Source organism: Echeneis naucrates, chromosome 9, assembly GCF_900963305.1.
Source record: "Echeneis naucrates chromosome 9, fEcheNa1.1, whole genome shotgun sequence".
NCBI lineage: Eukaryota > Metazoa > Chordata > Actinopteri > Carangiformes > Echeneidae > Echeneis > Echeneis naucrates.
The window spans coordinates 7,382,528-7,407,947 of record NC_042519.1 but is presented as its reverse complement, the minus strand read 5'-3'; the positions used below and the strand labels follow the sequence as shown (position 1 = coordinate 7,407,947).

Here is a 25,420-nt window from a genome sequence, read left to right as displayed (position 1 = left end):
AGCAGTTTTAGAACATTTCAATCTAAGGTGTGACACTTCTTTTCCCATCTCTGACACCGCCAACTAACTACCTTCTTACACCTGTGTGATACAGAGCTCTTTTATTTTGGCATTGCTCCAATTTTAGCATATAGTGCTGCAGGAAATACAGCACATTAAAAAAAAAAAAAAAAAAAAGTAAAAAAGAGGAAATCTGCTAAGTCAAACATTAGACTTTCAGTTGTAAGATGCGCTGTACAATGTCTTTTAAATATTTTATGGATATATTCAATTAAAAAAGCTGATATTGCCCATCACATATTTTCCAAAAATGATTTTAATTAGACATGTATACATTACTGTATAAAGAATTCAGTACACGGCAGTCCTACCACGCTGTTAGCCAAGATTTCCAATGAGGACAATATTGTGTGGACCAACACCTTAGCATGACATTTGCTACTTTCATTTTGATATAGTTCCCAATTTATACCTTCATTTTAAGCCTTGTTTAAACTTTCCATGAAATAGATGGGTGTATTCTATTCTACATCTATGGCTTGAGGGCTTTGTGAGGCTGTGGATGGCATTAGTTTAAGCTAAAGGCTTATGTCAGCATTTATGCAGTTAGCTTTTTTTTTTTTTTTTTAACGCTGGGTATTAATGCAGGAGTGCAGAGAAGTGGTGGGAAGTGAGCAAACTGGGAGGTGATCCTGATAGCTCCAGATTTATCTGCGTTTAACTGAGGAAAGTATTAGAAATAGAAGCAGTTTATTGATTCTAAAAGATCTGCTCTAGAGCTAACATAGGAATTTAGATAAATAAAGGGTCAGGGACTAAACTTTATACAAAGTAGAGGATTTCTGGTTACCAATGGCCGTTTGGCTTTTCCAATCAGAAATGTATGGGTGAAAAAAGGCTAAAACTATACCTCAATTGCTTAACTGTTGTTGTAGTTTATCATAAACCAAGGTCAAATTTATAAATTGTATTAATTGACTGGTAATTGACACTAAGAAATATAAAAATACAATAAAAGACAAAGAGACCACACAGTGCCAGTGGAGGGAGGCGAGAACGGGGGTAATGTGATTGTGTTTGCAAGTTCCTGTTAAATAACAAGCTGTGTTTTGGACTAACTGTAAAAGAGAGAGGGAGGCCTGGTTAATGCCCATGTAAAGTGCATTACAGTAGTCCAAACAAGTCAAGATTAAAGCATGAATCAAGTGCTCAAAATCATTAAAAGATACAACAGATTTCATTTTAGATAAAAGCCTCAGATGATATAAACTGGTTTTAACTGTGTTTATCTGGTTATTAAGTTTAAAATCACTGTCCATTTTTACACCAAGGTTTGTGACCATACCCAGGTACATACCCAGGTCTGTAGCACAGACACCACAGGCTCGACTGGGTGCGAACACAATAACCTCATTTTTTTCTTCATTTAACTTTTCATTTAAAGTTTAAAGTCATTCATGCCTTAATGTCCTTTAGGCACTATAGTAAGGGCATCAGGGAGCTCTTATTATTTCTCTTAAGCGGCAGGTAGATTTGGTAATAGATGGAATGTTTTTTAAAAAACATGGCAACCCTAACCCTTAAACCAAGGGGGAGCATGTATGAAGAGAAGAGGATGGGCCCAAGAATATATTTTCAAATAATCTCTCAGTGTAAAACATCATTTAGTAAACAACAGCAGTTAAAAAGACATCCAGGATTAAAAGATTAAAAGCATTAAACACAAAAAGAAGCATAAATCTGAATATTGTCAACCATGACAATATTGTATACACTACATTGTCAGACATTAAGACATTTCTTTTTCAGAATAACTATAACAGCCAACAGTACATGCTAAAATACAAAGAATTATTGTTTGTGATCAGAGGGCAAACAGATGTTTCTTATAAAACACTGCCATATCCAACTACTGTGAGCTCACAGGAATTTTTATTTTATTTTACTTTATGGTGTAGCCTTGTTTAGTTTGATTTAGTGTGCTATCACTATATAATATAATATAATATAATGTAATAGAATAATCTAAATTGCCAATAACTGGTAGTTAAAAACTGACAAACTTAATGTTATTGCCCATACCCAAGTTTTGTCCCACGTACCAAACAATAAGTAAGTTTAAGTGTGTTTTTGAGGCTATTAGTGTGTGTGTGTGTGTGTATGTATATATATATATATATATATATATATATGTATATATATATATATATATATATATATATATATATATATATATATATATATCACAATGGAAAATAACTAATATACTGCATTGTGACATTAAGGTGATATCATTATTGCTATTACATTGTTTGCAAATGATTTCAAATGTATTAATTAGCTCTGCAGCTGACCCTGCATCAGTCCACATTTCTTTTCCCTGAACTCAGCAGGAGAAGAGGAAAAACACACACACGCTCCAACGTGATGCAGTATTTATCTGTGACAACACGATATTTTATGTCAACAGTTGCACCGCTACAATGGACTGCACATCAGTGAAGCCATTTTGTGTGCTCAGCACACAAGGCAGACATGATTGATAGCCGGACAGGGCAGGAGGAGACTTTAAAGAATAGCTCACGCTGTTGTCCATCAGGTGACCTTTGCCACACTTTACATGCAAAACTGCCTGCTACATGACCTGATCAAGAATGAATCACATCCTATGTTTTCCATACTGTACAGACCCTGAACTGCTACCAAACAAAGGAAGCGTATGTTGAAACACTAGAAAGAGAAAGTTTCCCCACGACCTTTTCCATGATTGTGTCAGAGGATGTTCTCACGAAGCACAGAGTGAGAAAACCACTCTGAATATTACTCAGGACAAATAAGTATTGAGACACACAGCGTGAGATGAACAGCATGCATTAAATGAGTTTGCTGAGACTGACATTTATAACCCACTTCATGGCTGTCTGATGCGGTCAGGTCTTATCAGAGGAAACGTCTGGTCACATTACAGCAAACTGTCACTGTGCCAAACTACACTGGGCTGATCAGCAGCAAAATGGACACGGTGTGAAAGAGGTCAGGGAACGTCTGACCACCCTCCAGGGAGATAAATGTTTGATGAAGCGTACACTGTGATGTATTTATCAAGTACAACTTTGCCTTAAGTATGTTCTAGTTTCCCTATGAATTTTTATAATCAGGCCCAGACTTTTTCCCTGCTGAATCACACGTGTAATCACATCTCCATCGTGTTCATGCCTATAAATGAATGCAGACACATTCCTTTTTTAGCATTAACAGCTTGTCTCCATAGCTCAGTTATTTTTATTGCCATGTTTGTCTGATGTGCACTTTTCCTAATTTTTTACTATTGAGGCTTTTCAGAGAAGCAGAGGATATTCAGGGAGCCAGTTTCTGCCTGGCAGGGCTGAATATCAGGAGCTGGAATAAAATCAGGGTCATGTCCTTGTTGCAAAGTTGCTGTTGGATCACTAAAAGCCTTTATTGAGCTTAAAGCCTGAACAAAAGGTCGAGCTGGGTTTTATCAAAGCACGGAGGTGTACTACAGGAGTATCACAGTGATACTTTGACTTTTGGGGGTCAGAGCCTGGAAAGTAACTAATTTCACCGAACCACGTCACTCAAGTCATCAACTCTGTTGTGCTGAAGGAAGAGGAACAGGAAGCTGCTAAAATATGAATAATGTACTTAAGGAAAACTGTATTGTAGGTAGATCCCTGTTGTTGCCCCGCTGATATCACATCAAAATGAAAGTTGTTCATAGTGTGGTATCTGAAAATATATGACATCCTCTCTAGGCTTATGGTTGCAAGATATGTACATAATTTATATGAAACTATAATAAATAAATGATTTTTGATCTTATGGAAGGGCTTACTAACCTGATCACATATGAGGATCAAGTCTGAAACTGAGTTTATAGTGCTCTCTAAAGGGATGGGATGGATGGGATTATGGGGCTTTAAGCAGCGCATTCCGCAAAACCTGCTGCTTTCCTGCTGCATTACTGACTACCTCAAAGACCCAAGCCAGAGTCAGTGCATTTAGCCACGTTTTGGCAAAATGAGGACTGTTTGGATCATACTGAACATATAATTGGACAGCAGTGAACATAAATTATGTTGCAGGAGCAGTTTGCTATGTTTCAGTTTCTGCTTGATCGTTGTAATCCACTCTAACTGTGAATTCAAGATGACCATGGGACGAAACTGCAAACCCAACAGTCACATTTCAAGCCAGAGGGGGTGAGTGTTTGATAATTAAGAGCTTGTGAATCATTAAAAAGTCCCCCTCCTCTCAGAAATGGGTTTTGCAAATGATTACTTCACTTAAATGCTTGAGTTTCAGTATGCACAGCGGTGTGTGTGGGTGTGTGTGTGTGTGTGTATATGTAGTCAAACATTACATTAATCTTGTGAAAGGGGAAAGGTGCTCTGTACTCATTTCAACTGATTTCGACATATACGTGCCCACCAACCACGCCAGACAACCACAAGGGTCACTTGTTGTCACGGTAACAATATTAAACACCAGGGTCAGGCCCTTTGAAAGGTCACAGATGATGGAAATGACTGTGAAAGTGCTGTGTTTTGTTGACTTCCTCTGGTTTTGAGTGTCACAAAAAAAAAAAACAGTACCTGACAGCCACATCCACATTTTGCTTTCTTTTTTTCCTTTTTCATTATTTGAAATTAATCTCATTAGTGCTCAAGCTTAAGCTGTCGGTTGGAAGTTAGGAAAAGTTCATCTGGGTGCATCTAAGGTTTTTAGTATATGGAGCTAATCACGGTTATTATTCCTGTGGCAGTTCTCTAAGTACCGTCGCACATTAGCAGAGTAAACTGCTTATACTAAATTAATGAGATGGATTCATTCTTTTTTTTTATTTTTATTGTAACCTGAAGGAAGAGAACAAAGACAACCATTTTGAATCTTTTGTCTATCAGTTAAGTCTCTGATATGCTTGTTTGATGATGAGTGCCCATCCCCTAAGGTAGTTTTCCTATTTTTTTTATAAAAAAATCTGCTCCAGTTATTGAATATTTCATTCTCCTGATTCAGTGCTAAGAGTGTGGCACATTTTTCCAATTACACTTGAATCTGAACCTCAACTTGACCCTCAAAGACATTGCTGCCATCAGCCATCAGCATTGAGGTCTAGGAAAAATTCACCTGGAAGGACCGGTGAAAAAAATCCTTTGAAAGTTTGTAAGTTATAAGTTCTCATAAATGATGAAACGTCTGAAAAAGGGATGGTGTGTGTAAACTGTTGAAGGTTGGAGGGGTCTCTGGCAGGCAGCAGCAACTGCCAAACAATATTCAGTGCATAGCCTCCTGCAGGATGATCCCCACGCTCAACACTCACAGGACTTGCACTTGGACTTGGACATGATTTAGAGGTGACACATGGAGGAGGAGGGTGAAACAGAGACCAGTGTTGATATTCTGCTCAGGCCAGGCAACATACTATAAAAAAATTATTGATTGTTTTTGCAAGTATGCATGTATGTTGTTCTCCCATGCTATGTATGAACAATTCTCCTGGTAGTTTTCATTGGTTCAGAGATGTTTGGCTGCACATTTAGAACTGAGGCTACTCCATACAAGGACCTGAGATCAAGTGATCAGTAGGTTTGTGCCCTGTTATTGTGGCCCACGCAATTCTATTAGCCACTTATTTTGAACAACTGATACACAATATCAACTATGATCAGTCCTCTATCGTTAGGTGGGAAAATCCAATGTAAAAAATTGAGATGTTTTAGTTTCAAGTGTGTTCATAATTGATAGCTTTTCAGCCCTTAAAATGTTCTTGTTATTGTCTGAATCCAATTTTCTGGCTGATATCATAACATTTAATTAGCTACTATATTCCAATACCATTAACATAATGTCTAAAATGTCTGTGGTGACACAAGTCAATACACTAAACTAATATAGAATAGTATAGCATATACTAATATAATAATACAAAATATCAATGTGCGCAGAAATTTATATTTTGTCCTCTAAAACAGTAGGAAGGGTGCATACAGTGTTACTTTAACATTGGCATGAAATTTGGATTTAGTTGTGCTCACAGTCTTTTGACTAAATGTCACTTAGTTTTACACATAATTTATTATCTACACTATTATAGTTTTAGTTTATTAAATATCCTAAGATGATAGTCCACTAAAGGTACAGTAGATTCAACCAATTTAAATATATTCAGGTGTAAAGGGCGATGCATTTATTTTAAGTTCTTCTTGAATTTCTGAAGTAATTACTACTGGGTGAGATGAATTTGAATGTGCGAAACAATGAACAGTAGATCTTCTCTTTCTGAATAAGACATGAATTGTTTTTGGAAAATGTGCGTGACATTCTTGTTATCAAGTGTAAAATCTGCCCAAATGGCTTTTCTTTCTCCCAGACATGTTGTCATGTTTTTTTGTGAATTGGATGTACATGTGTGCATCAGTTACATCCAATGTCTCACCTCCTTATGGTGAAAGCAAGACTTTTGATTGGAAATCTTCCCAACTTGCCCTGCCTCTTTCTAGGCAGTCTCTACGGTCTGATTGCATTTTATCTCATTTTCATTCGTTGACAAGTGTCAAAAAATGACATTTTTAAAAACTGTGATTACAGCTAATGGGAATGTCCTTAAAACACTCTTTCAGCCTTATAAAATAACCTTCCCTGACTCAATTGGTATGTGTGCCACTGATCCGTGTGAAATAAGGTAGAGCCCAGGTTCAAAGTACTCTGTTAAAACCCAAAATGTATTGTCAAGATTATTTAACAAGATTTTAACTAATGGCTGTTAGTGTCGGCGTAAAAGACTAATCATGGCGATACGACTCCTCCCTTGTGTGTTCGGTCTTAATGAAGACCTTTTCTTTCATTACTGGGACATTGATGACTGTCTTCCCACTAAGGTGCTTTTCAGGAAGCCACCCCAGTTTCAACTTGAACAATCCATCATGCCACTGCTGTACTAGAGTAGTGGAGTAGAGTGTTTTTAATTTTTAGTTAAATAAGTGAAAATGCTAACACTCAAAAACAAAATACCGCACAGTGTTTCTGTTTTCACTGACTCTGATCAAGGAAGCTCTGAGCTTGGCTTGCTGCAACCACTGGCAGCCCAAGTTGCATCACAACGCTCTGGTCCCAGCCAAAAGATCTTTTCAGCGTGTTAGACCACACACTCCTGTAGATCAAAACCACCCCATGTGCTACAACAGGAACACTCCCTTTGCAACATTACAGCAGCTTACATCTGGTTTCTATGCTGAAGAGCCAGTGTGCCATGAGGCTATGTACCAACAGCACACATGGACTCATGTCCACCTTATTTCTCACTGTTTTGTAACGGCTCTGTTGTTTTGAGGGTCGGTAAGACTGTCATGGATGAAAACATGTAGGACACGCTGACAGAATGATGGAAACACGAAGAGTGACCATACCGTAAGAAAAAGGTTTTGATGTCCTACACGGGCAGATTTCAACAAGAGGCTCATCAGCCAGTGTAAACAGACGATCGAGGACAGTTTACTTAAAACAGCACCTTGAAGAAGCCCAATTTCTATTCCAGCAGCGGCTGGCTGTTTGGCTGAGGCAGACGCCAGCCTCAAGGGTTAGAGCGACTGGCCTAGTAAGCAAGCCATGCCGAGAGCAGCTTTAAAGATGCTTCCATGATGAAAGCCTAAGATATCCACTTTACGAGTTAAAAGTGGCGACTCACTGGATTAGAAAGTTAAAAGGAGATGTGAGGAGACGCTTCGGCTAAAGATGCCAGAGGCTGCAGAGCCTGCTCATCACTGTAATGTAATAAGGATGTGGACAGAGCAGATCAAAGCACGCCGACCCTGAAAACAAGGTCACTCTTAGAGGGAACAATAACCTGACTGATGCTTTACAGGCATCAAACTGAAGTGTGAACACACACACGTTTAGTAAGAACAGAATAAGAAATGGTGAAATAAAATCGCTTTACATTTCACAGGCTGAAAAATAATAAGGCTAAAGAAATTACTTTAGTATAGTGAAGTGGTTTTAAATGTTTAAATGTGTTTATCTGCTGTTTGCTTTTGAACATGAGAAATCATTTCCTACATTTCAGTTCAACGTTAAGAATCAAGTGTATCCTGTTTCCTGTCCCAGCTGTTGGTCAAAGCATGTAAATGAATAAGGTCTTCAGATAGACCTCTGCACCTCTTCATTATATTCTATACACATTTTTATTTATTTATTTATTTACTTTTTAAATCAGATAAGTGGCAGAAATACGACCACATTCATTCAAAATTAAAATAATCGCAGCTTGAGGCCCTGGTTGGGCGATTTCACACTGCGTTGAAAGCCGTGTGAAAGTGGAGGGGCAGGGGAATGTGCCCAGCAGAGGGTCTTTCTTGTGTTATTATCCTTCCCTTCAACAAATCTGTCACTTTCCATCAGGAAAAACGCCTCCTCTCCTTCTGCTCATCTTCTCTCTTCACCTCTGTTAGACCAGTCCCCCCCAATACCTTGCATCGCCGACAGCCAAGTAGAATTCAGCCAGCTTGTTGGGGTTATCATGGACCACTGAGTATAGCTAAGCACCAACTTTGCTAAGCCCCATTTTGATTTCATCTGAAGACCTTCAGCAGCTAATGATGCTAATGACTAAAAGCTTTAAGAGGAAAAATTTGTTTGTTGTGCTCAGTCTATTTATCTTTAATCCACATGATTGTGGATGTGACTTTTGTCTGCATACAACCCTTTACTGAAACTTATTTAAGCAAAACAACAGTCCAGCAGGATCTGAACTGTTAAAAACAGCACTTTTAGTGCTGTAAACTGTAGTGACGGCCAATATTACAGCACTGCTGAATGTGTGCATGCATGCTCCACTTGCAGACACATTCAAATCTGAAATCACGTATGCACAAAATGCATATCTCTATTTCTTTTCTTTCCTAAATAACTCCAGTCTTAGCTCATTCTGTTTTCTTCTGACGCAGGTGGGATTTCACAGTAAGAGCTGATGCATACAGTACGCAGCCTTTAGCACGTACATAGCAGGAATCCTTTTGACAGGTTCCACCCACAAACCACCTAAACAGTTCCCACACGCACTTACTACATGAAAGAAGAAAACATTTCCCTCTTCAACAATGATATGCATGATATGCGCTCAGCAAGTGCACAGATGCATTTCCAGCAAACAACCACAGCGACTGTTGTTTGTACTTTAACGCAGACAGACATGAGAACATGGCCATGTTTTCTTCTTCGTCATCTGGTGTTTTGCACTGTAATTAGTCAGGGAGGGCATTTAGCCGAGGGAAAGAGGCCAGAGGAGAAGAGATTCTCACGCGTGTGTGACCAAAACAAACAAAGACCTGCTCCGGCAACACAGCAGCCAACAGCCGCTGATAGGGGTTATCTCTGCAGTCACACATGGGCCATCTCACACCAGGGAGCAGTGAGCAACTGTAATGGTCTTCACAATGCCAGAAACACATGGGGGACGGATACAGATGTTAATTGTGCACTGCTTTCTCTCTTATTTTAAGGTTGAATTGAAATGTCAGTTCCTCACATTTTTTGTGTAAGTCAATAAAATTTGAATGGTTGCGCAGCCAGCGTTTATTTTTTCCTATATTTGTTTTTACAAATAAGGAATAAACTGCTATTATTATTGTATTTAAGTTTCAGTGCTGTTGTAACTATTATTTTTGGTCATCTATGACTTAGTTATCTTCTACTGTATGTGTACACTTACTCATCTCTCTGTTTCGTGCCACTTCTCCACCAGAGGAGAAAATACTAAAGAGTTGAAAGCTACAATGTGCAAATTTTCCTAATTACCATGATTATAATCACGGCAGCGGCCCATTTCATCTCGTTGCCTGACATCATATCTCTCCTGCCCTGGAGTATTTAAATAAAGTTACATTCTGAAGGGCTTTTTTTTCCTTAATCAAAATGTCAGAGAGACAGAAAAAGGAAAGTAACTAAGCAGATGATTTTTTTTTTTTTTTTTCAAACATGAAAAATCTTTCCATTTTTTGACCCTTTCTAAACCAGTGATCCATATGTTATAGATAGAAGTACCACGTGTGAATAGTTTGGCTGCTCATAAAAACTAACACGTGTGTCTCATAAGTTGAGGAAAGAAGTGGAACAAAAAGTTAGTGGAATTCTGAGCTCCCTTGTGTCTGCTGTATAATGTTTGTAAAAGACTGACTTTTAAAATGACAGTCATCAATATAAACAATAATCATACAGTCTGTTTGTTTTGACCAAAAGGAGATTTGTGGATTTGGTTCCAGGTAAAAATACCTGGATGACTAGGAGTCACTGGCATCAGTGGTGGTGAAGACATGTCCAATGATGCTATGCTATGTCACAATGTCCCCAAATGGAGCCTTTTTATATTGTCTTGATTGAGAAAGCCCTGGCAGCAGACATACTGGGGGGCTGCACTTAAGAAGCCGTAGCTACAGTGTGAAATCCATAAGAATGACCAGAAGTGTTGGAAAATGATGGAAATGGCAGATAAACCCAAATGTTTTGCTATGAGAGTGGGCGTAGTGGAACGGGATCAGTCCACAGCAGTGTTTAGAGGTTCAAATGCCTCTCTGGGGAGGAGATCAGATCGATTCTCCTCGGACAGGGGCCAATCTTCTGCCTTCAGCCAGATATTCATCCACACTATATATAAGCCTCTAAGCCCTCACTCATACTGTATACAGAAAAGCACAGACTTCATCCCAGACTGGTGTTCTTTACCTGCAGCTGCATTAGGATGAACCCCATGCACTGTTTTTGCATGCCAACTAAATACAGATGTGTTTAGGCTGTTCTCCACAGAGAGGGGCCCTGCTCCATCATCTGTGGTTCGTGTGTTGCCGTCATCATGCTCTGATTAGAGGGAGCCATGGAGATAAACTATAGCCGCTGTCTCATTAGTCGAGTAACTCTGCCCGGCTCCCACCCACAGGAGCTCCTCCCAAAGCCACAGGGGAGCAGGGCCCCCCGGCACCGCCAACCTGGGACAGGACAGAAAGACCACAGCTGCCACAGTTGACAAAGTGCACCATCCCACATCAGCACACTAACACACATGTGCACACACAAGGTAATGAACACACAAACACAGGGGACATCCAGCAAGCCCAATTCTCTTTCCAGCTCTTGCCAAAAAAGAGCCTCAGAGGACAAGATTCATGGCTCCATGACAAAATGGGGTTTCCCCACAGGGACACTCCATAAGCCTGCAACGGCTGTGGGTGACCTGCTGTGCTACAAATATAACAAACATCTGATGTGAAACAGATGCATTGCAATCCACATTTAAACAAGCTCACCGAGCCTATTTGCTTAAGCTCTGGTGCAACAACAGCCCGGAAGCTAGCTGTGCCTCATAAGAGCTTGGATTGATGGCTGTGGCCTAGCAGAGGTTTGCCAATATTTGGGAATGGGATGCAGAGTGTGGAGAGGATGAGGGAAGACTTGGGGAGGGGAAGACGCAGGTGTCTGTGCTGCAGTGACAGGTTTATCCCAGGCAAGAGGGAAGGTAACACACTGAACGGCACAATGAGGAGCGATAAACGTCAGGCCAAGCCCCAGCGCCATGGTAATGGCTGACAAACGGCTCAGTGGTTCATCTTGTAGCCAGTCAACCCAACACACATACACATACACACAAACGAACACACACTGCTCTGTGTACAGGCAACATGTTTTGGGTTTTTTGTTTTTTTTTTTACTATTGATATTAATTTTGATATTGTTTTTTAAGGGTCAAACACGCCACTTCAGCCAGAGCATCAGAAACACAAAATTTTACAGGCTGGGAAGTTTGACAAACTCATCTATAGGGCTTTATGAAAACACACACATCTACAACTGTTTATTATAACTGTATATTATTTTTGAACTGTTTAAATAAAGGTTTCATGACATTTTGGGTTAGGGTTAGGGTATTTCTTCCCATAATTATTTATCAAGCAATAATGGCAAGGACCTTTAACAATCTGTTTCTTTTTTTTTTTGTTGTTGTTGTTTTCTTTTCTTCCCTTCCCACTCGCTTTTTCATCCCTGTATTCTGAATGTGAATTATACTGCCAGCTCATGCAGGTCCTTGCACAGTGGGGTCACCTTCTGCATATCCCAGAAGTATGGTTCCCTGGACCTCACGTGACGCTCTGATGTTACATAATGCCCTTGAATGAGGGGCTCACTGAATTAGATTAAGAGTTTGAATTTTCACACGTCACTTCAACAGTGAGGCCAGTAAAACATGTTTTTCTTAATGTAGATGTGTCCTCATAGCATCTAACAATCACAATCAGTAGCTTTTGTGTATCAGTGCTATGTTAGATGTAATTCTGAAAACTCTAGCACGTCTCAAACCACAGCCCTATCCCCATTTCAAACACTTGGACAGCAGGAAGGTGTATCCACAAACGCAGACAAACACAGTGATTCTATCATGGTAAAAACATCTGCTACCAGTCATCAGAGAGAATTATAACCAACAAATAGGAGCTGTGTTGGCTAGTTTCATACTAAAGTAATACATGATATGTGATCGGGTGTTTTACGAGCATTTACTGTTAGCATTGTATGTACTTTTAGCATGCCAGTTCCTTTATCGTGATCATTTTCCAGAACAAGAGAACCAAAAAATAAATAAAAAGCCTTTTTATTTATTGATGACTATGTTGAACATTTACTGCAGATTATTTTAATCTAATGTAAGATAAAACCAGATTTGATCATTTCTGTATATTGTTTGCATTCTGTGGAGAGAGCACTTTCTCCTCCACAGTAACTGCATACAAACTAAATCACCAGTCGGTATCGTGATTGTCATTCTCACAACAGAACAACAACATTTTAACAAATACACTAAGCTTTGAACAGCATGCAGCACCGAGCTACGGCACTCATTTGCCTGATGGATGCAAAGCCCCTCGAACATGTTGACCTTTCGCAAGGTCACGGTTTTCCAGCAGCTGCATAAAAACGCTCCTGGAGAGATAAATTATCGCCACCCTTTTGTTGTCTGTGTGCTTTGTGTCCTGTTTATTGAAACACCTCTCAGCTCAACCTGTGGATCATCCACTGTGTGCAAGTCCCAAAGCTGATGGGGATTTCAGGACTGTCATTTATTCCCCTCGAAAGTTACATAATATCTGAGTAGCAACCACATCAAGGCTGGCTCTGATTTATTCAGCTCCAATGTGATAATATGACATCATTTGTGGTGAATTTACACACTGAGGCAAGAGAACAGCAGCCATATTATGACCTGATAACCGCTGCTTTCTTTCCTTGACACCCCTTGCTGTGTCATCTGGGTACATAGACAGGAAACCACCTCATCTCTTACCTGTGTCTTGTCGAAACTGGTGCATGGACTGCAGGTCGATGACGTAAGGAGAGAGCTGAGCATCTACTTGCCCCAGAACAACAGTGCCTCGGGCATCCCCCTTCAGTACGTTCTCAATATGGTGGCAAACAGCTGCGCTGTAGGGCCTCCACCGCCCGTGTTCGTTCAACCACTCCCAGACCACCACCCTCGCCAGGTTCTGAGGGGGGTACCCCAGTCCATTGACGGGCACCAGCAACCCTGATCCTGGACGTGCCATCTGCTTCGGTGGTGTCTGCGCTTCAGCTGCTGGCTTTGTCCTGGGCTAGAGCACCACTGCTTCCCTGTCAGTCAACTGACACACCAGAACATTTTCATCGGCCCCAGACGGAAAGAAAAAAGCTTGAATCAGCAATCACTTTGTTAGTCCTCAATTAGCTCATGGTGCTTTCAAGCACCCAGCTCTGCTGGAGTCATCGTCTACAGGTGCTTTGTGACTGCTGGCGTTGTGATCAGTCAAAGAGCAGCCTATGTCCTCCTGGGTCTTGTTTGAAGTGTCAGATGTTGATGTGATGGTGATGATGATAATGATGATGGCGATGAGATCTGCAGCTGTAGGCGGCTCAGTGCTCCAGAGCCGGAGATCAGCAGCAGGTCGGCAGGAGACACTCTATAAAGGGGAGAAACAGAGTGGTAAACAAAGCCTGCGATCTGTCCCATGAGTCTCAGCAGTCAGCTCCTGTTGAAGGAGAGGACGTAAAACCAAACACTTCTCCGCTCCAGTCCCAGCAGTGGGCTGTTCATGCTCACTGATCGGTTCACCTGAAGTGTGGCAACAACAAACCGAGCCTGTGAGCTGCTTCAGCAGCAAAACAACCGACTGTCATCAGATTCGTGTGGAGGGACAGAGCGGCCAAAATGCTTCATAATCCCAGCACACCAAATACCAGTCAGACAGAGCTGCACACAGGAAGAGACAGTGTTTGTGCGCCGTGTGTGTTTGTACAGATGTATTCAGGCTTTTGTGTCACCATTGGATTAATACAGACCTGCAGGTTGCAGCTGTACCACACATCTGCCAGGTAGAAGCTGCATTTCAAAGGCTCCAGCCGAATTGAAGAAGAAAAAGAAAAAATCCGAGCAAGAAAGCAGTCTCTCCCTTTTTTTTTTTTTGAACGCTCCCTCTTCCCCCCTAAAGCCCAAATCTCACTCCAAACGCACCTCCTGCGGCTCCGGTAATCCCTGCTGTTGCAGACGAGTGAGCCGTCGATTCATCCCGTGAATGAGCTCGAGACTCCGGCAGCTTGTTGGTCACCGCGTGCCATTCCGCCAAACACGCGCGCGCCCCTCCGCAGGGCCGAGCATCACGCACTCGGAGTGGTTACCACGCAATTCTCACCGCCCGCAAACTACGCACAAACGTGTCCAGGCGCACCTGTGAGGACAGTCGGTGGATAATCATCCAAAGTGTCAATTACAAGAAAACAAAACCGCACAACTTCCGGTGTCTGGTTTCAAAATAAAACTCGCGTTGAGGTTGGATATGATGAGACAGACAGAGAGAGAGAGAGAGAGAGTGAGAGGGAGCTCTAAAAAAAAAAAAAAAACAACAAAAACATTTCGACATTTGGCTTGAATGATCTTATTTTTGCAGGGCGAAATTTATTTGCTCAAAAACACGTGACAGCCATGCCACGTGACAGTCATTATCTGCCACTGCAGACAAGAAAGACGGCCTTGACTGTCCCAGGGCCAGAGGGCCACATCCAGCTTCTGAAACTTTTCATCAAATCCTTAGAACAGGATCTGCTCATGACGCTTTAAAAGTAAACAGAGAGGTCAAAGAGATTTAACATTTCAAATATGGTTTCACGGCTGGTTGAAAAGGATGCTTATAATCACAAAATCTTTTGATATTTGTCACCTTAAATGGATTTTTTGCCTCACAGGGCTTACTTATATTTGCTACAGTCGATAGCGTTCCTTTTTTTCAACTCGGCTAACTTAGAACCGTGTTATCAGTTCCTGCTGAAATAGTCTACCTGCAAAGTGCAGGAGAAAACTGGTCGTTAATTATTTCATACAGTTATAGTTATAATCACTTCTTCCCAGAAGTGTGACAGTGACACATCTGCCTGTTGACAGGATGGAGTCAGTACTCTCCAATCTCAGGTGGGTCTTGAACGACTCCGCCTTGAATAGAATTAGTCGTTATTGGATGTTAACAAATTTATGCTAACAACCAGAAAAAATGTTGCTTTACTTATCTGTTTTCTTATATGAAAATATAACTAATGTATCATTTAATCAAGTTGCATGAACTGTCAGTCAAACTTAAAAAAAAAAAACACCTCTGTAAATGGAAATGAAACCATGTGATGCACCTACCTGTAATATCAATAATGTCCTAAAGAAATATGGTTCCTCTCTGTTGATCTTTACAGTCCTAAAGCAGTCTGTCTTTTATCAGTTATTTATATTTGAAATGTGTAACACTATTAAAAATAATGTAGTGCGCCAGGGAAATCTTTTTTAAGATATATTCCTCTGTCCCAGTCTAAACGCACTGATCATGAGATATTTGCAGGGAAGGGGTAGTTGCTTTAAATCCTGACCTCAGTGAAGTCTGACTGATTGGTTAGATGGAGACGTAAATGTTGATTCAAGGATCATAGCTGTAGAGAAACATTAAACACAGCAGTCAAAGCAGATTGAAACCACACTAGGGAAGTTCATCCACTTCAAGTGCAAGAAGCAATTATCTGGATAACACCTCCATCATGTGGCCTTTTGGACTTCCTACAAGAGACAAAATGATACAGTGGACAAGATGAATTTAGTCTGCTTAACGTAGCCCACACTGATTGGTAATAATGGTTAAAATAGCATCTGCAATATCAAGTTCACCAAAAAACAAACGACACTTTTCAGTGTTGAACTAAAACAAGCTATTAGTGAAAATAACTCCACAGATAGACAACTGACCCAACTAACTTGTTGAGGCGCCAATGAAAAAGCAGAATGTCCTATTGATCAGGTGTTGGCAGTTGTTATGACAGGCCTGTCATCAACAATGTACCACTCAGTCCACTTGAGTTTGTCCATGGACAAAAAAGCTATATTGTTCACATGGTCTGTTTTTTTAGTTAAAGGACTTCAGCAACCCCCCTCTTGACAAATCCTTAGCCGCAACTACCCAGAGATGTTTTGGCTCTCACCAGAAGGTCCACCCACACTGAGACAAAACAACAAAATCATGATGACCCCTGTTAATGGCATCAAAGGTGAGAAATTCTGTTAGGCCTTGTCTCCAGCGATGTTCTTCTCTCATTAACTATTGCCAATACTGCGGTCCATGCCAAGTTGCTTCCCACCTCCAACAGTGCTTGGACAGGGGGCAGTTAGCACATGATATTCTTGGCTCTGCTATTGTGTGGCCAACCATATACTTCATACCAATATAGACTGAGACTCTGGGAAAGTCCTTGGTGGGCCACCACTTTGTCAGGAAGTCTTAATTATGCAGCAACTTATACAATGAACCAGATATGCAGGTTGATGACTTAACTGGTGTTTCACTTTGAAATGAAGATCGTTATTGGATAAATGATAAACTGGAGAACCAACAGACGGAGGTCACTGAGGGACATTCATGATTTAGTGAAGGGGGAAAAGTTGTTAAGCTAAATGATGAGGTGTGAGGTAGATGGCAGGTTTGTATTGACACTACAATTTCACATTTCATTTTTTCTTCTAGAACATCAATTCTATACCAGTTTGTTAACAATTTATATTATAGGACAGTATGGTGAACTACAGGCATAACTGGAAGAGCTAAGAATAACATTAAACCTTTATATTTCCCCAACACCACATACTACATGAAAAAGCATGAGGAGACTATATTAAACCATGGGTTTGTGTTGTTTTATCCGTAAATTTGTCTTTGAGATTGCAAATATTCTGAAATATACTAAATCAAAACCACTGCATTATTCTCAATAGTTTGTTTGTTTTTACTAATCCATCTGTCCACATGCATTCACACAATGAGTTAAGATTTAGTGGAAAATGTTTAATGAGTAAAATACATCGAAATCAAGCCGCCTTATAAAATTTTATTGAAATACATAAAAATTGGATCTAACTGTTATTTGGTGTTTTTTAGTCAAAAGTGAGTAGCTTGATTTATAATACAGGTTTTGTACAAATATACATAAGGATATACAGTATGACAAACAGTGTAATTGGATCTGACATTATTTATGGACACACCGCTATGAAATGACATCCCGGTTTGTGCTTGAAATGACACTGGATGATATAAAATAACCTAATTAATGGAGAACAAATGGGCCATTTGCACAATTTTAGCAGTCATTTAAACTCTGATGGTAGCAAATAAAAGTGTGTCTCACAGAATAACATGAGTGAAGAGAGCCATGATAGCAGCACTGATCAACCCCGAGATCGGAACTGTGACAAACCAGGCGATGAAGATGTTCCTGAACAGATGCCAGTCAACTGATTTCCTGGAGCGCAGCCATCCCACCGCCACCACTGACCCCACCTGTGTTCCCATGATATGCATTAATCAGCAGATGTGATCAAAGGGGTGATGATTTCAAGAACAGATCATACTTTGACAACATATGCATGCTCACAGCTGAACCTTGTTTTGTCAAGCTGGTGATTTGGAGGTGCAGAGTTTTGAGTTTGATTACCTTGCAGTGGGTTGTGCTGACAGGAAGTCCAATATTGGATGCCACAACAACTGTGATTGCTGAAGCCAGTTCGATGCTGAAGCCACTAAATTGGAGAAAACAATGTTGGTGTGATATATTAGATTTTTCTTTTTCTTTTTTTGTAGGATATAAATATGTGGCATACCTGGAGGGTGTAATAGGTGTGAGGTCTTTGCCCATGGTCTGGATCACTCTCCGACCCCATACCCAGAGACCAGTGCAGATACCCACTCCACCATAAAGAAGCAACCAGATGGGTGTGGGTGAGTTGGATACCACAGAGCCACTCTCGTACAGAAGCCAGAGAGCCACCAGTGGGCCGATCGCATTGCTAATGACACAAATGGATGATGTATGAGCCTCTGTGTAAACATCGCACACATTAACTCTTCAGAAGTACAACAACTTTGCCTACCTGACGTCGTTCCCCCCGTGTGCAAAGGAGCCAAAGCACGCTGTGAGTATCTGCAGGAACTGGAAAAGCAAGGATACAGCTGGCTGGTCGACCTCAAGCTCATCCTCCTCCACAGTGAGGTCCCTGCCAGCTTCCTGAGTCACACTCCCATCCTGGACTGTACTCCCACTGGTCACAGCTGAGCTGTAGCTGCTATAACTGTCTACTCTTGATCTTCTCTGAAGTCCACCATCCAGATCCTTATACTTAGGATCCCCTTGGATACCATAAATGGCCATTGTGTAAGAAGTGTAGCTGTTGTTCCTCCTGATGGGCCGCTCCTCTGTGTCACTGTCACCAATGCAGTCACCAACTTTGGCCATGTGCAGCTTGTGCAGCAAGTCTTTGTAAAGGCCTGAGTCCTTGTGTATCGTGTGGGACCGTCCACTGTGCGGGTCAGTGATCACCATGGAGCCAACAGTGCCATTCAGGCCTACGAAAACAAATAGTTTGATTGCAATTCAATAGTTGGCCTTCAAATTATTTGTTTATAACACGCTAGCTTGTTACATTGTTACATTGGTGATTTAATGCAAGACATTCATTTCTCACTGTTGCTGATGTCCAAGTCTTTGGTTTCCATATCATTGTTGTCCAAATCAGCCTCTTCTGAACCTCCAAGTTTGAACGCCACCTTCTGACTGTCTGCTGGGGGGGTCTGGGGTCGAGGGTAACGTGGCGCTGGGGGATGCTCTGTTTGTGCAGTTTTGCTGGAGCTCTTCTCCATCAGTGGCGTTTCACACGGAGCAGCTGTCGTTTCTCCTGTTGCACATTGCAGTGTTGAAGTGAATTACTTGCATATACAATAAGCATAAAGCAGCTTTCTAATCCAAATGCACACATAAATGGAAGCCTAGAAGTCCTGTATAAGATTCACTCACGTTTGATTTTCTTCTTGAGACGCGGACAGACCAGAAACCAAACAACCAAAGCTGTGACGAAGGCACAGCCCAGTGAAATACACAGTGTGCCCCACCATGGCACTCTGTCAAAGCCCAGCACTGTGCACACAAGACAGGGACATGAGAAAGAACTGCATCTTAGATATGAAAACAGAAACTGATCTGATTCTTTAATTTATCCATAGCTCCTTCTGTCTGGTCCTTTGAAACCAGAGAGAAAAAAAAAGTGTTACTACTAATACATTGCTATACATTTCAGACGAGGTTATAAATGTTGCCAAATTAAAAATGTATCACTTTATGATTCCAGTAATATGCCACTTCCTGACTTGTGAGTTGTGGTCATGTAATTAAGTGGAGATTACAATCTCAATATGTTCTTACAGACAAGAGTATCAGCGAGATACACCCTCCTGCAATCAGATAGCTAAAAAGAAACCAGTCTTGCAGCGTAATGATAAAATACTCACAGTACACTCCGTTAGGACACTTCTAGTATTTTGCTTTTCATTTATGGCTTCACAGAAGACCTAATATCCCTATTAGTGTAACTTCTAGATGGCTTAATACAAATATTAGGTTTGCCCCTTACGGATACAACTTACCTGATTGCTTTTGTGGACAACAGTGTGTTGACCACAAATAAAAAGCCAGACACTAAATGCAGTGGCTTTCATCAACAACTATGCCATAATGGCCACAGACATTAATAACTGCATACACAGCTGAAGTGTGTCGGCAGAAAATTTATCTTCTTAAATAAGGAAAAAAGAAAAAAGTTTTCTGTCTCCAGGCCAGCTGACTTCTTGATAAGTTCAATCCTGCAAATGAAACAAAAAGGGGTGGAAATTTTCCATTTAATAGTGGTATCTTTTTTTCAGATCCTTATTCAGCTACTTTCACTTTCTCACTGTTGTTTTTGTCTGTTCTCATCCTGGTTTTAATTATCGTCTGGCCCTTTCGGTTTTGGTATAAATCACCAGAAAGAAATGCCAGCGTCTTAGAGATAAGCAATCTTTGTGTCGAGGAAGAGAACAATCTGACATGATTAATTATTTATTAAACTGTCTCCTCTTTTTTTTTTTCATCACCTACTTTTGTCAACCCTCCTCTGTGTCTCCAGCGACACATTTATTCAGAGCCCATCGTGCACCAGGGGCTTCAGGAGCTGCTGTGTAGTAAGCAAGAGTCAAAAGGCAACTTGGCTGTAGTGTGTGGGCGTGATACTCACATGGTGCTCCTGTAAACATGATGGAGAAGAGGTTGATGCCCATGGTGATAGCATAGAAGACAGGAAGAGCTCTGAGGCCATTGGGCACGGGGTCAGCCTGTGGAGATCAGTTGTGTCAGCACTCACTGATGTGTGTCTGGGTCATTTGTATTACTCTGGGTCACATTCACTGGTTGATTACAGTTTCTACATTTTGGAATATGCAATGCTTTCTCACTCTCACGCCTTTATGAGAAGCTACACCTACGGTCAGCTAAAGAAACCTAGCAAAGATTAAATTGTTGCTGGGTTTACAGAAAATAAGAAAGAAATCATAACAAGTTCAATCATGAGCTTTAGAAGTGCTGATAATTGGACTTTGTTACTTCAGAAAAAGCCCAGCTAACAGTTTTTAGGCTAAGTTAAGCCATTATGCTAGCCTAAGCAGTGTTCAAATAAACTAATTTATGCTAGGCTAAGCCATCTTTAAGCTAAGGGGAGCATTTATTCTAGGCGCAGCACTCTTCATACTAAGCTGTCTTTGTGCGAGGCTGAGTTAGCCTGTTTACAACACCATTCAGATTTCGAATGTCATTCACATCATTATAATTACCTTAAATTAATAATATAAAAAACGTAACTTTCTTTTTTTTTTTTTATGCCACTTTACCACTCCCCTTTATATACGGAGAAAAAAAAGATCTTTTAGTATTTGCTTTAAATAATTATACTGAATGAAAAAACTTCTTGTAAATATACTTACATTTATACGTATATATATACCTTTGTTTATATTAGGTTTACTATGGATCCCTCATTCAAACTTCTAAGATGGTGCATTTTCAATGACAAATGACAACAAGACATCAATTTAACGAAAAATTCACAAAAAGCAAAGATGAAACAGAAGTTTAAAAACTAAACTAAAGTTTAAAAATGTTTCTTTCTTTTCCACCATGGTTCAGACTTTGGAGGGGCACTTCACCAGGACTATAGCAGTAAAAAGCTAACAATGTCATTTATAATAATATGTTAGTTACTTGAGTCATTTCTCTGCAGAACAAGATTGCTTTTTAGTAAATTATTATATTTTACAGTTCCATCTATGACTGTCATTTTTTACTGCTGGCCCTTTATATGTAATTAATAGTTGTACACTTAGTAACTGGATCTGGATACTTCAATCTATGCATATTATCCATGTAGGAAGAAAGATCTTACCTTGTTCAGAATGAATTTGCGGACAAAGTAGAAGAGAAATCCTGACATGATGCCTGATAGTACAGGTGACAGAAACCAGGACGACACTTTGAAAGGCAAAAGACAGATTCGCTTTTAGCTATTTTCCATTGAACAGAAACTTGTTTTCAAATGTGCAGAGAAACAGGAAATATTCACCAATGCGCAGTAACTCCATCCATTTGACCCCTTGGGGACCTCTGGCCACCATGGAGAAGCCAATTGTCGCTCCAACAATACAGTGGGTTCCAGAAATGGGGAGCTTTAGGAATGATGCAGCCAGCTGCCACACAGCAGAGCCTGTAGTACAAAAACATAACTGAGGCCTGAGCTCACAATCCGAAAAAAGTTCGAATAGTTAAAAAATTTGACGGTCAAGTATGCTAATTATCTCAGTTAAAGCCAAATAAAAAAGCGCTTACCACACATGGCACTTATTGATCCTGCCATCAGGACATGCTCAGAGCCATTGTACATCCGGACATCAATGATTCCCTGACGAATGGTCTCGCTGACTTTAGCCCCCAGCAGCACTGAGCCCACCGTTTCAAATATAGTGGCCAGGATACATGCCTGCCTCAGGGTGACCACCCCGGAGCCCACTGCGGTACCAAAGGAGTTGGCCACGTCATTTGCCCCCACAGAAAAAGCCAGGATGAAGGCAATGATGAAGCCGATCACCAACAGCCACAAGTAACCTGACATGTCAGCCTGCGAGGCCAGAGCCACACTAGAGGCAGCAGCCAGGGTTGCTAGTGTAGTTGTATCCATGACTAATTGCAATTTAATTTAATTTAATTAAAATGCTCACAGTTAAAGCAAACCAAGTTACTGTGGTTCACCAGTGACTTATGAGGTAATTTGTATTTATAAATAAATTTTGACGTAAAAAAAAAAAACCCTAGTCCAGCTATTAAGTTGCAAATGGGAAAAAAAACAAAAATTGATCGCTAGCTAAGCATGCAGGGTTTATCCGATGTCTTCTTTGTAAAATGAGAACTCATAGAAATAGGGGAGAGTTCCATTGTGACAGTGAAGCTCTGATGATTCACACTGCAAAAGAACACACAATATACAAGCTGCTGGTTAATATTCCTTACACAGTTTACTAGTCCGTAAATCAAGAGTGAACTGAGTTGCATGTTTTGTTTTTTTTTTTCTTACAAGCTGGCTGAGAAAGCCAAACAGTTTGTGTCATTTTGTTCTGCAAGGCTGATTTATTGGGCAGAAGTAGTTACCATAAAGTGTTATATGTCAGTTATAAGTCATTCCTGAGGCGAACTTTGATGTAACATTCGTGTGGACTTATCTCTGTGAGCAGGAGCTTCAGTTAACCATAATGTGAGTTGGAGTCAGTACCTCAACTCACAGTTTTACTTTCTTCGGGCTATGAAATTAACTTTTAAAAACAACTGAAATGTTTTCTGCGCATCAGCTCCCCCCAAATACAAACAAAGTCATTGGTCAAGGGTTTTTTCTGCATAAATTTCTGAGTGTTATTGTACTGGTAATAGTCTCGATAAAAACTCATCATTGGACATATGATGAAGTACAACAGTACTTTGGAGTATCTTGTCAGGGTTTCCTGTGGTGGTTCAAAGCACTTTTTAGGGAAGTAAGCTCCATTTATTTCTGTGCGACTTCTCCATAATGTCTGAGTTACACTTTGACTAAACATGCAACAGGTGCACAGAGTAACCGTGTTGCATAATCATAGTAAAACTCCTGCTGCACAGACAAAAGCACAAATAAACCTTTTGGAACTCTAGAGCTGAGGAGAATAATCGGCCCATTCTCTGCCATTCTAAGCCACTTCAAGGTCGCTATAGAAGAATATGTTAATCTGCTAAACTTCAGTTGTATCATGTTATGCCAGCACAACAAATACGAAAGAAAGAAAGGATAAAAGGAAAAGTGTAAACAGTGAAAATTACTCACATTGTGAGCCCAAGGGGAGAGAGTCCAGTTGTCCACTGTGATGTCACGATGTTGTCCAGCACCATGAAAGGTTTGCAGGTTCCTGTTGGAGGTTGGTTTATATTTTGAGCTGCCTGGGCTGACACGCCTCTGCAGTCCAGTCATGAGACCACTGCTGTTTGAAGCTAATGTTTAGCTGCTCTGTTGACAACAAGTGGGGTTGGTGGGGGAGGGGGGATAATTATAGTTATCTTTGATTATGTTGCTTATGAATGTGAAATCCCCAAATGATGTTTTCCTGTAACCACCATGAAGACACAAAGATGCCTGTTGCCTTGAGGAAAAATAAGAAACATTTCAGGAGTGTGTGTTTATGATAATCAGGGTTTGTTATTTTCATATACTCAGAATCATATTCCTGGATACTATGTATAGTTTGGCTGTGAGTGAGAATAAATAAGGCAGGTGAGCTGATGAGCTTTTAATTGAAGTCCACGTCGTGGATTTAACTCTGGTGCCTCCCAGTGGCCACACACAACATTTTAACAGAATAGGCCTTGCTTTGGTTCTAATGGAGTGTTTTGTTTGCCATGAAGATTTTAGTTTTGTTTAGAGCACATTGTGCGTTTTCTTTTCTTTTCTCTTCAACCACAGACGCAATATACCCACTCTGGTATAAAGCTCAGGCCGTGATGAACCATTAAATAAGCGTAGCTGAGCAGAACATGAAGCAACAGTCACTAACTGTGTTATTAATCAACCTGTTATTCACCTCGAATAGCCCCTTTTCTGAGAAACCTCTGGACTGTCAGTCTGCCTTCACTGTCAGCAGAATTGAGCATTGTGTGAATGCTACACTGCCTCCAAACCTGCTGATAAGTTCCTCTTCATTACTCATTTATTCAGAGCCCGTTGGAAGATGTGGTTTGGATAACCAAGTCAAACCCATGCGGAATGTTTTGACCCCCTCAGAGCATGTGACATGTCAAAATGACTCATGACACCACTGACAAGTAATGTTAAGGTGGTGGGAAAAGTCAACGCACCTTCAACCTTTAATCATTTCAAAAGATGTTTATGTGAGTAGTAAGAAGATAAAGAAAATAAATATCTTACATCATTGTGTCATTTTGTTTGGATATGTGTCAAATGTGTCACATCCGTTTACATCATATCAGGTGAGTCACACGTCTATTTCTTATTAAGCAACTGTTTAGTGCATAAGTTCACACATACACACCCATACAGAATAAACTACAGCATCTGCAATCTGCCAGAGTATCCCGACCAAATGCAACATAGACAATGCTAAACTTTCTTTTGAGAATCACTTTGGTACTTTTTTCAGCTGCTTTGAATAAGCCACAACTGATATGAACGATGCACTCTAATATCTATAAAACAATCTTAGCAGTTCAGCCAAAGTAGACAAATAACTTATTACACATCACTGGCAGGTCAGAGTTCCACTCCTGACTTACCACTGCTGGGTTCTTCTGTGAGGATCACATATTCTTTTCCAATGGTAAAATCCTTAAAATGCGTGTATTGACATTACACTGAACGGGGAGTGCTTAACTAGTGAAGCAGGAGCAAACAGAAGAGAAACCACATTGTTACATTACA

The 25,420-nt window shown here is 40.5% G+C and overlaps 2 protein-coding genes across 3 annotated transcripts in view; both read right to left on the bottom strand.

Moving 5' to 3' along the window:
* dtx1 (deltex 1, E3 ubiquitin ligase) overlaps positions 1 to 14,810 on the bottom strand; it is a 43,131-nt gene extending 28,321 nt beyond the window's left edge. Inside the window, exons 1-2 of one of the 2 annotated variants that reach the window (XM_029509997.1) lie at positions 14,377 to 14,810; positions 13,349 to 13,997 (exon numbers count right to left, since the gene is read on the bottom strand). In XM_029509997.1, coding sequence (XP_029365857.1) covers positions 13,349 to 13,607 — 259 coding nt within the window. In that variant the 5' untranslated portion in view covers positions 13,608 to 13,997; positions 14,377 to 14,810. The remainder of the gene's footprint in view (positions 1 to 13,348; positions 13,998 to 14,376) is intronic. The other variant, XM_029509998.1, reaches the window with a different exon arrangement.
* A 2,615-nt stretch (positions 14,811 to 17,425) lies between these two features.
* Positions 17,426 to 23,912, bottom strand: slc20a1a (solute carrier family 20 member 1a). Its single transcript, XM_029510387.1, has 11 exons — positions 23,816 to 23,912; positions 22,300 to 22,930; positions 22,037 to 22,177; positions 21,860 to 21,945; positions 20,660 to 20,756; positions 19,408 to 19,527; positions 19,079 to 19,288; positions 18,488 to 18,959; positions 18,218 to 18,403; positions 18,052 to 18,136; positions 17,426 to 17,897 (listed from the first exon to the last, which is right to left on the bottom strand). The coding sequence occupies exons 2-11, from the start codon at positions 22,646 to 22,648 to the stop codon at positions 17,742 to 17,744; spliced, it is 1,902 nt and encodes a 633-aa protein (XP_029366247.1). The 5' UTR covers positions 22,649 to 22,930; positions 23,816 to 23,912; the 3' UTR covers positions 17,426 to 17,741.
* Between the last annotated feature and the right edge of the window lie 1,508 nt (positions 23,913 to 25,420).